At 39.0% G+C, this 14,808-nt stretch overlaps 1 protein-coding gene across 1 annotated transcript in view; it reads right to left on the bottom strand.

Annotated features, from left to right (window-relative positions):
- The window catches only part of fsip1 (fibrous sheath interacting protein 1), a 36,921-nt gene that overhangs the window by 2,108 nt on the left and 20,005 nt on the right, over positions 1–14,808 (bottom strand). Inside the window, exon 9 of the mRNA XM_042500789.1 lies at positions 11,866–12,018. Coding sequence (XP_042356723.1) covers positions 11,866–12,018 — 153 coding nt within the window. The remainder of the gene's footprint in view (positions 1–11,865; positions 12,019–14,808) is intronic.

Here is a 14,808-nt window from a genome sequence, read left to right as displayed (position 1 = left end):
AAATGAAAATATTTTGTTCTGTTGGTATTTACCAAAAAATGAAGGCTTAAGTAATAAGAATTAAATAATGAATAAGAAAAAAGTAATTAGAAACACTGAATAATAAAAAGTTTAGAATAACGCTAAGCATCATGGTCACCGGACGTTACGTAGGTGACTGTAGGTCAGCTTAGTGTAGACTTACGCACCTGTCCCTTTTAATACATCCATGACCTGTCCGTGATGTGCACACAGTGTGGACATTAATGTGCTCATGAGTGACTTTATCTCATCAACCCCTGAGCGCCAAGCCACTCTTGGAGTAACATAAGTGACGCACAGCCAAGGTACAGTGTTTGTTTTATTATGAGCTGCTGCCGTGCAGTTTAACACCATTATTGGGCAGTTATTTTATGCTGATAATTGTGTTGCAAAAATGTATCTTGCTATGTTGTTTTGTGCTGTGCAAGTTGGCCTTTTGGATTGTTTGAAACTGCGCATTTGGATAAGTTCTGGTCTGTTGTGTGCAATGTGTTGGTGGCCCCGTTTTTTTAAGCAGGCACATAACAATTTAAAGACGGGCACACTTTTTTCAGTGAATATGCCAATGATGATTTGTGTGTGTGTTTGTGTGTGAGTGTGTGTGCGGAACATGTGAGTGTGTGCTTGTTTGTGTATGTGTGTGTGTCTGTGCATGCGCGGCCGAAGGTTTGATAATGTATTTTTGAGGTGAAAATACTGTGTATTTTGGATATGTGTGCAGTGCTCTGGTTGACATAAATGATCTGTTTGTTCTCATTTACTATGCAAAACGTAGTGTGCTGACATATGTTTGATACATATTGCAGTAGCGCATGTTATAATAGAATGTTACAATATAAAGGCATTTTTCACAATATTTGCCTTTAGAAAAAAAATCATTAAAATTGATTCATACCGAAGAGAATCATCCTGTTGAATGTATTCACACAGCACCCCATACTAGAAACATCTTCTCACTGCCCTGCCTGAGACAGAGGGAATATTATACCCATGCAGTTGTTTTCATCTTTTCCCAACATCCCGCTGAGTCACTCAGAACAAAATCACATTCACGTGTCTCAACTACCCCTGCGAACTGAATCTAATACTCTTCATCGATCATCTATATTTCTCCTCTGGCCAGACTACCCTTTGAAAGTCTCCTGCATCTCACCAGGATGCAGTTGCTGATGGACATCGCTTCAGAAAAATCCTGTCCATGTTCAAAGTCCTCTGGAACATAATGACATCCTTTAGGTCATGGCAGGTTGGGCCATGTTACACATTTATGACCCCTGCAATTATACAGACGCTGCAAATCCTCTGCTACCAACAGACAGGAAGACCACAGCCACCGTGCACACATTCCAGCCACCATGCCCCCTGCAGCACTGCATGTTTTTCTCCTTTGACATGCATGTAGCAAGACATGCGCCCTTTGCCTGTGGACTTGACCTCCACCTCTAAATTGTATAGAGGGACACGAAAAAAAACCCATAGCCATGGTAAGTGTCTTTGTGCATGCACGTGAGCACATGCAGTGAAAACCTGGTGTTCGGCATTTAGGTTAAACTAAGTTTCCCTTCATGTTTCTGCTACATTTTAACCCTTTGGAAAATGGATTGTGCACCTTTCAAAAGCGTGTAGACCTTTGAAACCTGAACAAATTGAAGTGATTTCTTTCGAAAACTATGAAAAAAGGCACTGAGCAACTTGACACGAAATGCTCCGCAAATGGAAAGAAATTAGGAAAAGGAAACTGTGGGGAAAAAAGAGAAAGAGAGAAAGCTGTAAAAGATAATGTTTAAAAAAAAAAAACTAGGGAAAACTATATATTTTATGTAACTAATAAAGTTAATAAAGATTTGTTACAGAAGTATATATAATTTTAGCACTTTTTAAAAGGTTTTTAACGTGTTTGTTTTTAACTTTACATTGGTGCTAATCTATAAGAACTTTTCTTGTTACTTTGACTGACTTCTTGCAAATTTTTTAGGGTCATCTTTTGAAAGGTTGCTTTTATTGTTGTTGTTTACTGTTTATTCACAGAGGTGATTAAAATGTAAATGCAAACATGATCTCAGTAAAATTAGACATGTGAAAAGCAACACCCTGATAAACTGATAAGCTTATTGCCTCCTTATGCTCTTGACAGAAATCTGGCTAATTGGCTGAGGTTGCAAAGGGTTAATGGGTGTAACTGACACCCCACTTACAGAAAAAAATAATTTGTTTGAAAATGAAACATAAATTTGCACAAACATAAGTGAGCCCGTACCGCAACTTGAGCCGTATGGTACAAAAAAAGCCACGAGTCAATTACAGGCATGTCAGTGTTGAGTGCTGTGAATGGAGCAATAAAAAAGTTCCCTACTGGCACCAACAGCCAGGGAAGCCTTTAACCCATACCAGCAGGTTAGATGGGAACTACAATGTAGAATTTCCTTCACAGACGAGGAGAAAAGAGATGGAAGAAAGTGATTTTTACTGCTGTGACAAAATGCTATGACTGTTTGAAAGTGGTTGACCTCAGGTGCCCTTAATACTAGGGAGGCCAAGGGTGTCTGTGGGTGACTGATATGTGCTTTCCTGCCTGTCTGGTCTCTAAAGAGCCAGTTAAACTAAAGTGTTACTGCTACTTCAGCTCTTTACAGTCCCGGTTTCAGCTTCACGGCAGACACCACATTCATTTCAGTAAACAGCAGAGTAAAGAGCTGCGAACACAGAAAAGCGCTCCAAAGAAAATACATGATATGTTTGATTGAGGCGGTTCTGGAGAGTTTTCCACTGCGTTATCTCTGAGGCAGGAGCAACAGTGTTGAGCCTGGTTGGAAGTTTGTCAACACAGCGTTATCATCAGACTTATTCCACAAGGAAATGGATGAATAGAGAGGATAAAACTTTTATCAGAGCAGGACAAGCTTCTGTTTTTAAGCTGTTGTGAGTGGCTTTTGTGCAAGCAAACAGAGAGAAGATGTAAATACATACGTACAGATTTGCATTTTTTTCTTGGCGACCATTGCCGAGGCAAAGGAAGTGTGCAGCTGTGTGAGCTGCTACCCTTGAGGCTGCTTTTGGAGTTTTTCCCAAACATACATTCTCTGGCATAAACATGTGAAATACAAGCTGGAGGTGGAGAATCTATAGACTCTAGCCCCGTTCACACATATACAGATGCTTCTGAAAACATATTTTCCTCCACGTTTTGTCCCTTTTGTCCACATGCAAATGGAGTTTTAGGTCATTAAAACTAGGGTTGTACCCGAGTCAGAGTTATGCCAGATTACTCTGCATTGGCTTTTCAATACGAATATTTGACAATTCGCTTTGTTTTCCATACAAAGATTTAAAGTTTGAACAGATTCTGCGCCGTTCAGTGTGACAGCAGCATTTATGTTGTGTCATAAAAAAGCGAATGGCACTAATGACAGATCACAGATGCGTAACAACATTTTTTGCCGACATTAGATATCAATAAAAGCCAGAGACTATATCATATTAATTGGCTATGGGCTGTAAATTCACCACCGTTTCGCCCTACGGTGCAATCTCTCTCTCTCTGTCACAAAGAGTAGAGTGAAAGGTAAGAGCACTCACTCTGCGGCAAACATAGTGTTAAGACAAGTGGTTGTTTTTTGACAGAAGTGTTGTTCCTGCCAGGATCGTGCCCCCCAAACGGGGTGTTTTAAGCCAAAACAAGATCTTTTGCCTACCATAGAAGGTGGTTTTTGTGCCTCAAACTAATCACAAATTAACCACAGCGTTGTTTAAAAGTAAAGTTTCAACGTATCTGTTACATTAATAATGTACAAATGTAACGGATGCGTGGTTTGCAGAAACAGTCAGTGCCATCATTTTTTTCTGGCGAAGGTTGACAGAAACTATGGTTTTGAGGCAGGCCCAGCTGAATCAGTAGATGGTGAGACAATTTCGAGAATATGATTGTTGTCGATGCACAATGGAAGGAAAAATTTCGCATGTCCAGAGCATCACTGAGTGAGCTCCTTCATCCTTATTTTGACATGGCTCAGTGGGTGTTTTTTTAAAAGGTAATATTATCCATTAGCATGTGCACTTCAGTACCTTTGGGATGATCATTTTTACAGTCTAGTTTGGATGGAGATATTTTGTAAAACAAAAGCAAACAATTTTTATTTATTTTTTTAATGGGTGGAAAATTGCTTTTCTCATGGGGCCTCACAAAACACTCAACATTTCTACTGGGGAAAGTTAGAGGCCTTTTACAGAAAGCCTGAACACAATCACTTATTTACTGACACTGACTCACTGAACACCATTGAGAAATGAGCAACAATGAACGAATGAGAAAGAAAATCGTGCATATTCGTCAGGATAACACTTCGTTTTGCACTGTTGTTTCAGTGCATTCATACACTGCTGCATTGTAAAAGTTTCTCATCATAATATTTCTGCTTTGCTGCGTAATCGTAGAGTTGATGTGAACATTTTGACTCATTTGAGTCGGAACAACAACGCATCGACGAGGAAATGGCTTTGACCAGGATGTTCATGGACCCGACACATTATTAGATAATTATCTAAAATTCCACAAATGAGCGATTTCACAGATGATGAGAACAGCTTTTGCCTGTGGCACATCAGCTCTCAACTGACACATCACTGAAGTCAGTGAGTGTTGGAAGAGACAGTCAAATAAATCCTTAAGCACGATATGTCTGCTGGATGTTGTCAGGGTGCCAGCATTACAGCTCCAGACATCTCTTACTGCTCCCTGTGCTCTTTGCTTTCCCACCTGCTGTCCAGACCCAGCAGGCTTAGTGTATCTGTCTCACTCTGGCCTGTTGCCACGAAAAGTCATGTGCAGAGAAAGTAAGGGAAAACCTCTGTCACTGCCCCGTTTAGCAACTTTACAGTGCGTTCATTTTCGACTTTGTGGACTTTCATATGTGACTTGACTCAGAATAGCACCAAGCATGACTTCAGTGTGTTTTTGCCCTCCAGACAGGAGAGTCTAGTTTTTCTCCCAAACAAACAATGGCAGGATGGGTGGACCTCCAACCTTTGGTAAAAGATCAAGGTTTCTGGTCACTGTATCAGTTTCCCACCTGCTGATGAAGCTGACAAAGCCACACTGTTCAGCCCTCCAGCTATCTGCCCTGCGATGGACCACCGCCTCTGAACAGCTCACTGTTGGCTCCTGTACACACAAGAGCAGTTTACCACAAGCGTGGGCTGCTCAACTTTCAAGGTCACTGACATCAGTCAAATACCTCAGCTTTATCGGCCGGAGTCCCAGGGGCCAGTTCTCCACTAATGTAGAAAGGCATTCTATTCATTACACTCCATATGTGCTCCCACTCAGATGTTAAGACCAACTCACGAGGCAAGGAATACTTTCTGCTGCAGTAAACCGATGGCATAACTGATAACGCACCAAGTTTGTCAAATGTCAAATAATGTGGATATATAGATAATGCTTTGCCCCAGAGGCTCTCTGAGGTGCCTCATTAATGTCAATCTATAGTAGTGAACCCTGACTGAATCCAAATCTCCTCATTTTACCCCATCATTCACTTGGCACCTCACACACTTTCTGTATTCAATAAAAAAAATATTGTGCATGGGTCTTACACCTTGCTCTGGTTGTGATTGAGCCCTTAAATGAAGCCATACCACAGATGTATGAAAAGGACTGAATTCAGCATCAGAGGTGCGTCCCCCTTCATTCCTATGGAAGTTGCTCAGTGGCGCAAGAAGCCAAAAAAGTTAAACTGCATGTAAGATTACTCAAGTGATCAGCACTGTTTCTGCACTGTATGACCCCGAGAGCAGGCACACTCGATGCTTCCACCGGATGAGCCAGCTACATCTGGTTTAGCGTTCCACGAACTTCAATAGGAATGAAATAGTTAAATTGTGCAGCTCTTGTAGACTTTCGAAATGTTCTTGGACAGAATGGATCAAATTCTGATGGTGACACAAGTCATTTTTGCACAGGCTGTGATGCTCAAAAAAATGTATCTACTGATGTACAGATATCTCTTTCACCATATAAATCAATGGGAAACTGATCAGTGTACTTTTTAGGTTTTGAATTTTGCTTTCAGAAACTGAAATGAAAAAACAACAAACTAATAGTTATTTGAAATGCAAAATTTAAACAAAGCATGGGCTTCGAATAAAATGGTCAGGTAATGAAAGATTAATGCAAAAAAAAAGTGCAGTTACTTAAAAGGTAGTAAATAAGTAGCACTGCAACCAAAACTGTGCATATTATTATTCAACATAAGTGAAGTTGCAAAGGCAAAGAATGTAAAGAGACCAAATAATATCAAAAATAGGGCAATAAAATAGTTGCTGTACTGAAAAAAAACATGCAACAGCATTATAAATGAGGCCCTAAACAAAGTCTATAGGTCTGTACTTCAAAACAAGTTTGGTTTTTACAAACTTCAACACACATTCAAAGGTCATTTGCAGTCCCTTCAGAATGGACCCGTGACCCGACCACAACCCACCAGTTGGGAACTACTGATCAAAACTGATCTAAACTTCTTTTAAATGAGAAGTTAAACAACAGCACTTTTTGGTGCAGCAGTAAAGACAACAGTGGACAGACTGTGGTTTCAACTTCCAATGCACATATCCCAAATTCCATCTTTCTAACAAAAAACATCTATGGGAACACCTCGGTCTGCGGCAATTATTAAAAACACTGACGCAGAAAAAAGGAGAACTTATTGCGGATGACCCTTTTTTGTCAAACCGTGTCTATTTCAGGAATCATAAAGTGGCAAACAAGAGCAGACAGTATGACAAGCCAGCGGCTTACAGCCAACAGCCATGGATGGAATGAAGAGTTGAGGCTGAGAGAAAGAATCTCTTTTCTCCATGGCTTCTCTTTTCTGGCAAACCTGACCGGCCTCCTGTGGAAAAAGAGTTGTGAAACTGCAGAGTTGGCACAATGATGGGACTTAACAATGCCTGAACAGTGAACTTCACAGATTCAGCCAACTTTGACCTACCCTTTTTTGCAGCAGTGGACAAAGTATTAAGATCTGTTACTTAAGTAAATGTACTAATACCAACCTGTGAAAATACTCTGTTACAAGTAAAAGTTCTGCATTAAAATGGTGCTTAACTAAAAGTCAGTAAGTATAAGCAGGAAAATGTGTTATTCAAAATAAAATTACCCAATGCAGAAAAATCTTTAAAAATACACACACACACACACACACACACACACACACACACACACACACACACACACACACACACACACACACAAAAAAACACCCTCACACACACAAAACAACCAGAAACAGGAAAGAAAAAGAATCAGAAAAACATAACCAAACCAAATAAAAGAAAAGTTTAAAAAAAAAAAAAAACTTAAACTAAAAATTATTTAAAATAAAAGCAGGAAAAATAAATGAAATTATTTAAAATAAAAATAGAAAAAAAACACACCAAAGCTCAAAATTGTATCGTATTTAAAAAAAAAACAACATTAAAATAAAAAAGAAAAAATTAAAAAAAAGAAAAACAACAAATCGACTGATTGATTAATCAACTAACTGTTGTAGATGTACTTGTAAAAACTGTTTGCTATCTTAGTTTATACAAAACATCGTATATTATAAACTATTTTGTGTTTTTTATGCAAAAATCTTTATTTGTTAAGTAAATTAAGCATTCAGATACAAGTACCTCAAATTCATTTTTAAATACAATACTTGAGTAAATGTACTTAGTATTTATATTTACTATATATTTTTAATTTACAAGTGTCATGCTAATGTCTCTGCACTTTTATTTTTTTCAATTACATTTTGTGGTTTTAAAATAACCTTTAACACCCAACCATGCATAAAAGGTTTTCACATTGCTAAGAGATTTTTGAAGAAGAATTGAAAACTATTCTAGTCACCAATGCGAAGGGGAATCTTGTCAAACAAAAACAATAGTGTTTGATTAATGATTGCTCTGCTGGGACCATCTGGCTTTACTGTAAATGTTGGGATTGTCCTTCCTTTCGTGGTTGATCCAGGAATTCAGCCAAATGCTGGAAAACTAGCCCCAGATCAGCTGTCGATGGTCACACATTTAGCTTTAACAGTTTAAAATGAACCCTTCTGAACTCTTCTTTCAGGAAATGTTTATTTTACTGTAATTCTACAGTAAGCCTCATTAACAGAGAACAATGACAGTCATACCAGTAATACCTTTCATTGTAGAGGAAAGGCTAAGACCTTTCTGCCCAAGCAAACATTTTTAACACAGAGGCAAAGAAAACTGGAAAATGTAAGGTGAGAGAAGAGATTCCTTGGCAAAGAGATGGATTTCAGTGGAATGGCAGTTTTGTTTGGATTGAGAGAAAGGAGAAGCAGAGATGACGCACAGAATTACAGGTCTCAGATCTAAATCCAACACAACACAGCTTTTGTTTAAATAAATCACTCTGAAAAGGTAAATCAGGTAGATCTCGAGACAAACACTTGAATTCTTCGGAGTAGACGCTGGAATCAATCAGACTGAGGTGGAAGAGAGTATCTGTGGTCACTGCTACAGAGATTAACCTTTTGATTTGCCACCTTTACACCTGCTACACCTCAGCAGCCGGCCAGACTAAATACTGAAAGCATACTTCCAATTTGGAGGGAAAACATCTAATACACAATTCATCTTGGTAGTTTTTTTAGAGATATTATACTTCACTAAAAGGTTTTTTTATTCAAAACATGTTCTTGAAACAAGTTTATGACCAGTCAACCTCTTACATTAGCTTCCTTCTCTGGAGTTCAGGATTCATTTTTTAACCCTGTAAATAGAAAATTACTTCTGAAAGAGGTTGAACTCGCAAAGAAACAAATGGCATTATTTGGCCCGCAGTATCATAGATTATATCAGTGTTTTTGGACTGGATTTTAAAAGTCATTCCCACTGGATGATATCACTTTATGTACGGCAGTATTTGTGATTTACTGTTCATGAACTGAAGCTATAACTAAAAGGGGAAAATGGGGGACTAAAGTTAAAGTAGAATTCGCCTATTTTTGCTTTAACTTATCATTGTGAAGTAAACATAGCACAAAAATTGCTATAGGAAAATGACACCATCTGCATTATGATTGGGTCCCCATAAGCCTTGCTTTCACTATTTCATGACTATTTTTTATCAACAATAATACCAATTGGAATCACTGAGAGGGTGAAGTTTAAAATTTGTTTTCCAAATACTAGTATTTACAGGAATGGTTTGGGTTTTTCTGGGTTGCTTTGGGGGGTTTGGGGACTGCTGCAGTTCACTACAATGCATTTTCTTTGCAGAAAAGTAAAGTAAAAGTAATCAATTTTCTCATCTAACACTCGGAATAAAGAAAATAAGCACATCTTAAAAAATGATATGAAACAATATTTTAACTGAACGTGTTTTAACATTCAAGGCTTAGCCCAAACTTGGTGGTGTCTGGGGGTATGTTCCCCAGGACGATTTTCTGGCCCCTTTTATAGCAGCTAAATGCACTATATTTTGGGGAACATTTAAGTTAATAGAATGGCTTAAAATCTGTACATCATTGGGGAAAAACGTGATAGTTGCAAAGAAAACAAAATCTGTGGAGTCTACATCCTACTTTGTATAACACAACAGATGTTGAAGATAACTGATTTTCATTCCTGCCACTGAAAAAGAGGCAAACATGGTCTAATGTTACTATTTTAATGTTGCATAACATGGTAGGAATTTGGCATAAACAGTCAGTGTCCTGATGACTTTTTGGGAATACTTGAAAGTTGCCTTTATTAGTTAGTCTGTCTTTGTTTTCACTCAGTCAGTTTATTATTGAGAAGATTGTGTTTTCTTGGTGTCTGTGTTCTTTTGCTCCTCTTCTCATCTACACAGCTGCCCTGCATCAGCCTTGTTAGTCCTCCCATGCTCCTCAGTTTCTCCCAGCCAATCAGCTCCCTGTCTGTTCTTCTGACTCATCACCTTATCCCCCTCACCTGAGCTTCTCAAGTCTTTTTCTCCACCTGCACTTCATCTCTCGTCAGACTGGTTTGTATTTAAGTTTTGGTTTTCAATTCAGTCTCTGGTTTGATTTTGTTGTGTTGGCTTCAGTTTGCTGTTTCTCTGCTTTAAAGGAGTGATCTAGTTGAGTAGTCTCCTGCATTTAGGTCCCCCTGCTCTACACCACATTACAATTATTAATATTGAAACCTATTTCTGTTATACCATGCTGGAGTTCTCAGATTGAATGTTTAGCTGGCAAATCTGCTTCCTTTGAACCCATCCCATAACAATCTGTGCTGATTTTATAGCAAGAGTGGGTGACACAAATGTAAGGTATTATAAAAACATTAAAAATTTGGGGCTTGTGAGAAAACATCCAGAGCTGGAGCCAAATAAACCCCCCTATTCTGCTTCTGAAAAAGATGTTTTCTGAATCTCTCTGACATTGTCTTCACTGCTCATTTTTAGAAGAAATCATAAAATGACCTCTTCTTAGTTATCATGCTCTTATAATACACCAAAACTGTGCACAAAGCCTTCACAATAAACACTTTAGGTTTGAAAAGACTCTGAGAGGACATCTGAGTTACGGATGTTGCACAAATCAACTTTATGAGTATACCGGAGCTGTGTGAAACTGTTCAAGAATGCCCTCCCAGACAAATTCCGCACAAATAAATCTTTTCCAACCACAAAACAAGCCCGGTGGCACAAAGAATATACACAGAGTGTGTGCTGTTTACATTGCAGTCACTCGCTGGGTTCAATGATTTAGTCACAGTATATAAAACGCAATGAGACACAGCTAGAGTGTCTAGCTATACCATGAGTTAAGAGCCTGGTGGTTTTGATGTTTTGTGATTATAATTAGAGAACTGTTTCCTTAAACGGAGGTTGGCTTAATTTGCCAAAAATTCCATTTGTGTCTCCTTAATTAGGCCAGGAATAGGTTTGGGTTGCATGGCATGGTGCCTTGTTTGATGTAAGGGTGTGGTTGCCACTTAATGTTTTTAGTACCTCACTGTTTGTGAGCATCTTTTATGTTAAAATTAGGCATATATGCTTCATGTTGTGATTCACCAGCGTGAGAACAGGAGTTTACATTTGTATTCTATTGACAGCAGCGCTTTGAAGACGCAAGGAGTTAGTTTCTTATGCAATACAGGCAGAAGTTGCACCATTTGAACAATGACAAAGTCAAACATCTATCTCCAATGTTTTCTTTCTCCTTTGCACAAAATCTGAAGTCATAAATGTCAGAGAAAGCAGAAATCAGAGCTATCCACCTTTTGTTCTCGAGACATTCTTGTGTTGTGCCTTTAGCTACAGGCTTTGGGGAAACACTGGTGTGGTTGTAATTCTGCAGAGGCTCCTAAAACCAGACAGAGCTCAATGGTTTCTAGGGAACACTTCGGAGGGTTGACACTGAATCTCAGCGAAGAATGCTAGAGAGCAATTAAACACTGTGGAGGACAAAAGGCTATCAGTGGAGTAAATGACCGTCCTCGTCTTCAGGTCAAACCCATGTGCAAAGCAAAGCATAGAAGATAATCAGCTCCTCACAAATCAGAACATACATTTTGCATGAAACTATAAAGTGTGTTAGGGATACAGAGAGAAGAAAAATGGAGAAAAAGAGGAAAAAATATGGGCCTGCAGAGACCTGAATATTGCATGTGATTTCATCGTTCCCTTGTGAGAATGACTGAGAATGAGCTGTGCACTTGTAATAATTTGTCACACACGTGTCTACGCATAGAAGCACTGAGGAGTGTTATAAAGCACAACACAGACACTGTGTGGATGTACATACAAGTGTGAATATGAGCATGTGTTTTGTGTGTGAACGAACATAGCTGCTTTGAACTCACAGTCATCTCCTGGCCCCGGCCCAGGATCTCCAGCTGCTGTTGGATCTCTCGGAGCCGCCTCTCCTGCCCTCTCCTCTCCTTTATATCCTGCAGGACCGTCTCTCCTGGCTGTAGGTCCCCATCGCACTTCCAGCCATTCTCCAAGCCACTGCCCTGATATACAACAGACGCGACTGGTTCTCACAGGGAGACAAACATCTCATTCTCAAAGCTTACGGCTGTCACTAGGAAACATCTAAATAGGGATCAAAATCATATAACAGTTCATCATGATCAATCTGAGTGAATGTTTTCATCTCTCAAAGACTCTTTGAGTTACATTGTGCTTATCTCGGTTAAAGTGTATTGTACAGATGTAGATGGACACCAGTCTTTCTTTCCTGCTTTTAACCGACAGCACAGAGAACTTTATACGACCTGAGAAAGCCCAATACCTCAGCAACAGCTTCAGTCCACATGGGGTCCAGTATAAATCATACATTAATGGCATCCACGTGCAGTGGCTTGACACAATAAACTGCATCCAAGGCAAACTTTGAAATTGGGTCAGAAGGAAATGGGAGAGTCATGCCTGGAGGACCATCGACAGACAGCTGATAAGTTAAAGACTTGTCTTTCTGACCACAGGATGGATCTTTTTCATTTGGGTTCAGTCACAGAAAACAAACTAAAGTCATCAGATTAAAATGACTATTTGTCGAGGACAAAAAATTAAAACTGTTCAAAGTAGTATGGCAAATAATAAGACAATTCAAAAGTCTGGCAACGTATTAAACAGGTCAAAAGTCTTTGGCAAGTAATAGAACTCTTTAAAAGTCAATAGCAAATTAGAACAGTGTTAAAAAGTTTGTGGCAAATACTGAAACTGTTCAAAAGTCTATGGCAAATTATTAATCTGATCAAAAGTTCATGGCAAATGATAGAACTGTTTAAAGATCTATGGCAAATAAACAGGACAAAAGTCTATGGCAAATAATAAAACTGTTCAAAAGTTTGTGGCAATTTAACTTAACAAGTCAAAATTCTAATTACAAATTATTTGACAGATCAAAGGTCTGTCATACACCAAAATACCATGCCGCGATGAGAGAATAGCTTCTGCAGGCGTAGAATGATGGACAGTAGGTGCTGAAAAGTGAGCATAATTGTGGCAAATCCCAAACGACAGGTCAAACTGTTCATATCCTACCCCACCCCACCCACAATGTATTTCCTCATAAGTAAGGATGGCTAAACATGACAAATTTAACAATACTGTCGAGACTGACCAGGGAATGACCTGTGGTTCGGTCATACAGTATTTCGACCTCTAAAAATACACAGCCACTCTGTAAAAGCAGCAGCTAGGTTGAAAAAATTGTTGGGTCTGAGAGGATGTTGCCAACCGCAGGACTGTTTTGGAGTGTCAGTCCAGCGCCATGTGGTTGAAATCTCCATCTCTCTTGGTTAGTCTGGATGCCAGGCAGGCATATGTATGATCTAATAATGTTGAAATTGATGGATATTTCATAAAATGTCGACATCTCAATGGGGACTTGCATACAGCGAAATGGTAGGTTAGCGGAGACAGCAGGATCCGGCAGAAATTGTGAACTTAAACTCTGAGTTACTAAATCTGTTTTGACACATTTATGATAGGATGTAATCTTAGTTAAACCCAGTGCAGGAGGGGAGTACAGTTGACTGGAGCCAGTATGTTTAGAAGAAGGATGAATGCTTCTGCCCTTGTTAATAAGAAAAACAGACATGCTATTCGACTAATATCATGTTTTACATTTATTTCAGCTTAACTTTCATTTTTGAAATCTTGGCAAAAACAATACTTCCCCCAAGTGTGTGGCCTCACCTACCAATGCCCTCTGTCTCTCTATAGGGAAATAATGACAGCTTCTAAGTGAAGCCTCTTTTAAGTGGTCGTTACTAGAGCCCTTCAGTTAAAACTGCCTCATCCAGACTACAAAAGCCAGGACCACGATGGAATCAGACTCCTGTCATGCACCAAAGTGAGAAACGCAGCGTTCCAACCAGGAAAAATAAAAATTAAAGTCTAGCTTTACCACTGTCCTCACACCACTAAATGCATGTTTCTAAAAAAGCCCAAATCTTCGGGAGAAACAGTTTATTTAATTTGGAAACGACAGCTGCCCTACTTTTAAAGAACTATAGATGGCAAACTTTAAAATCGTCTGCGGGGCTTAGTAATGATAAAGCTATCACTGACCAAAGTTTGAATGAATTTGGCATGCACGTCATGTAATCTCTCTCTACAGCAATTTTTTGTGGCTGAATTAACACCCTGTGAATTCTGGTGAGTGTAAGGGCAAAGTCCGCTGTCTCTTTGTAAACCTCACTGATTTGACCCTAATTACAGCAAAGATAGATGGCTTTCATGGCTTTCACCCCCTTTTTACTGTATTTGTGTCTTGTATTTGCCAAAATTTAGCCTAATGTTGGAGCCTTGTTTAGCCCCCTGAGAAGCTAGCATGATGTTGTTGGTTCCACTAGTTTCCTCGAGTCTTCTGGTTCCATATGATGACAGTATCATCTCTAAAACTTCAAAATTCAGCCCGGTACAGCCTCTTAAAGACTGGAATAAATTTTAATTTAAATTTATTCAACGATAACCCCATGAGATGTATCATCTCGTTTTTGAGTGGGTCCTCAGTATAATAGTATCGGATAATATTGGATAACAATAATCACATTGTGATTAACATGTTAACACTGACGGCCCTAATGTTTTTTATTCTAATGGATTAAAATGATTAATAGTCATGCAAGTGGCTCTGTGAAGCTAACTGCTACCACAACATGCTAACATGTTCACAATGACAATGCTAACACTTTGATGTTCAGCAGGTATAACATTTACCATACTCTAGTTAAGTCTGCTAGGATGCGAACATTTGCAGTTACAGCTGAGACCACAGAGTGTGTAATAAA

Source organism: Plectropomus leopardus, chromosome 14, assembly GCF_008729295.1.
Source record: "Plectropomus leopardus isolate mb chromosome 14, YSFRI_Pleo_2.0, whole genome shotgun sequence".
NCBI classification, from domain to species: domain Eukaryota; kingdom Metazoa; phylum Chordata; class Actinopteri; order Perciformes; family Serranidae; genus Plectropomus; species Plectropomus leopardus.
This window is presented reverse-complemented; position numbering and strand designations above follow the sequence as displayed.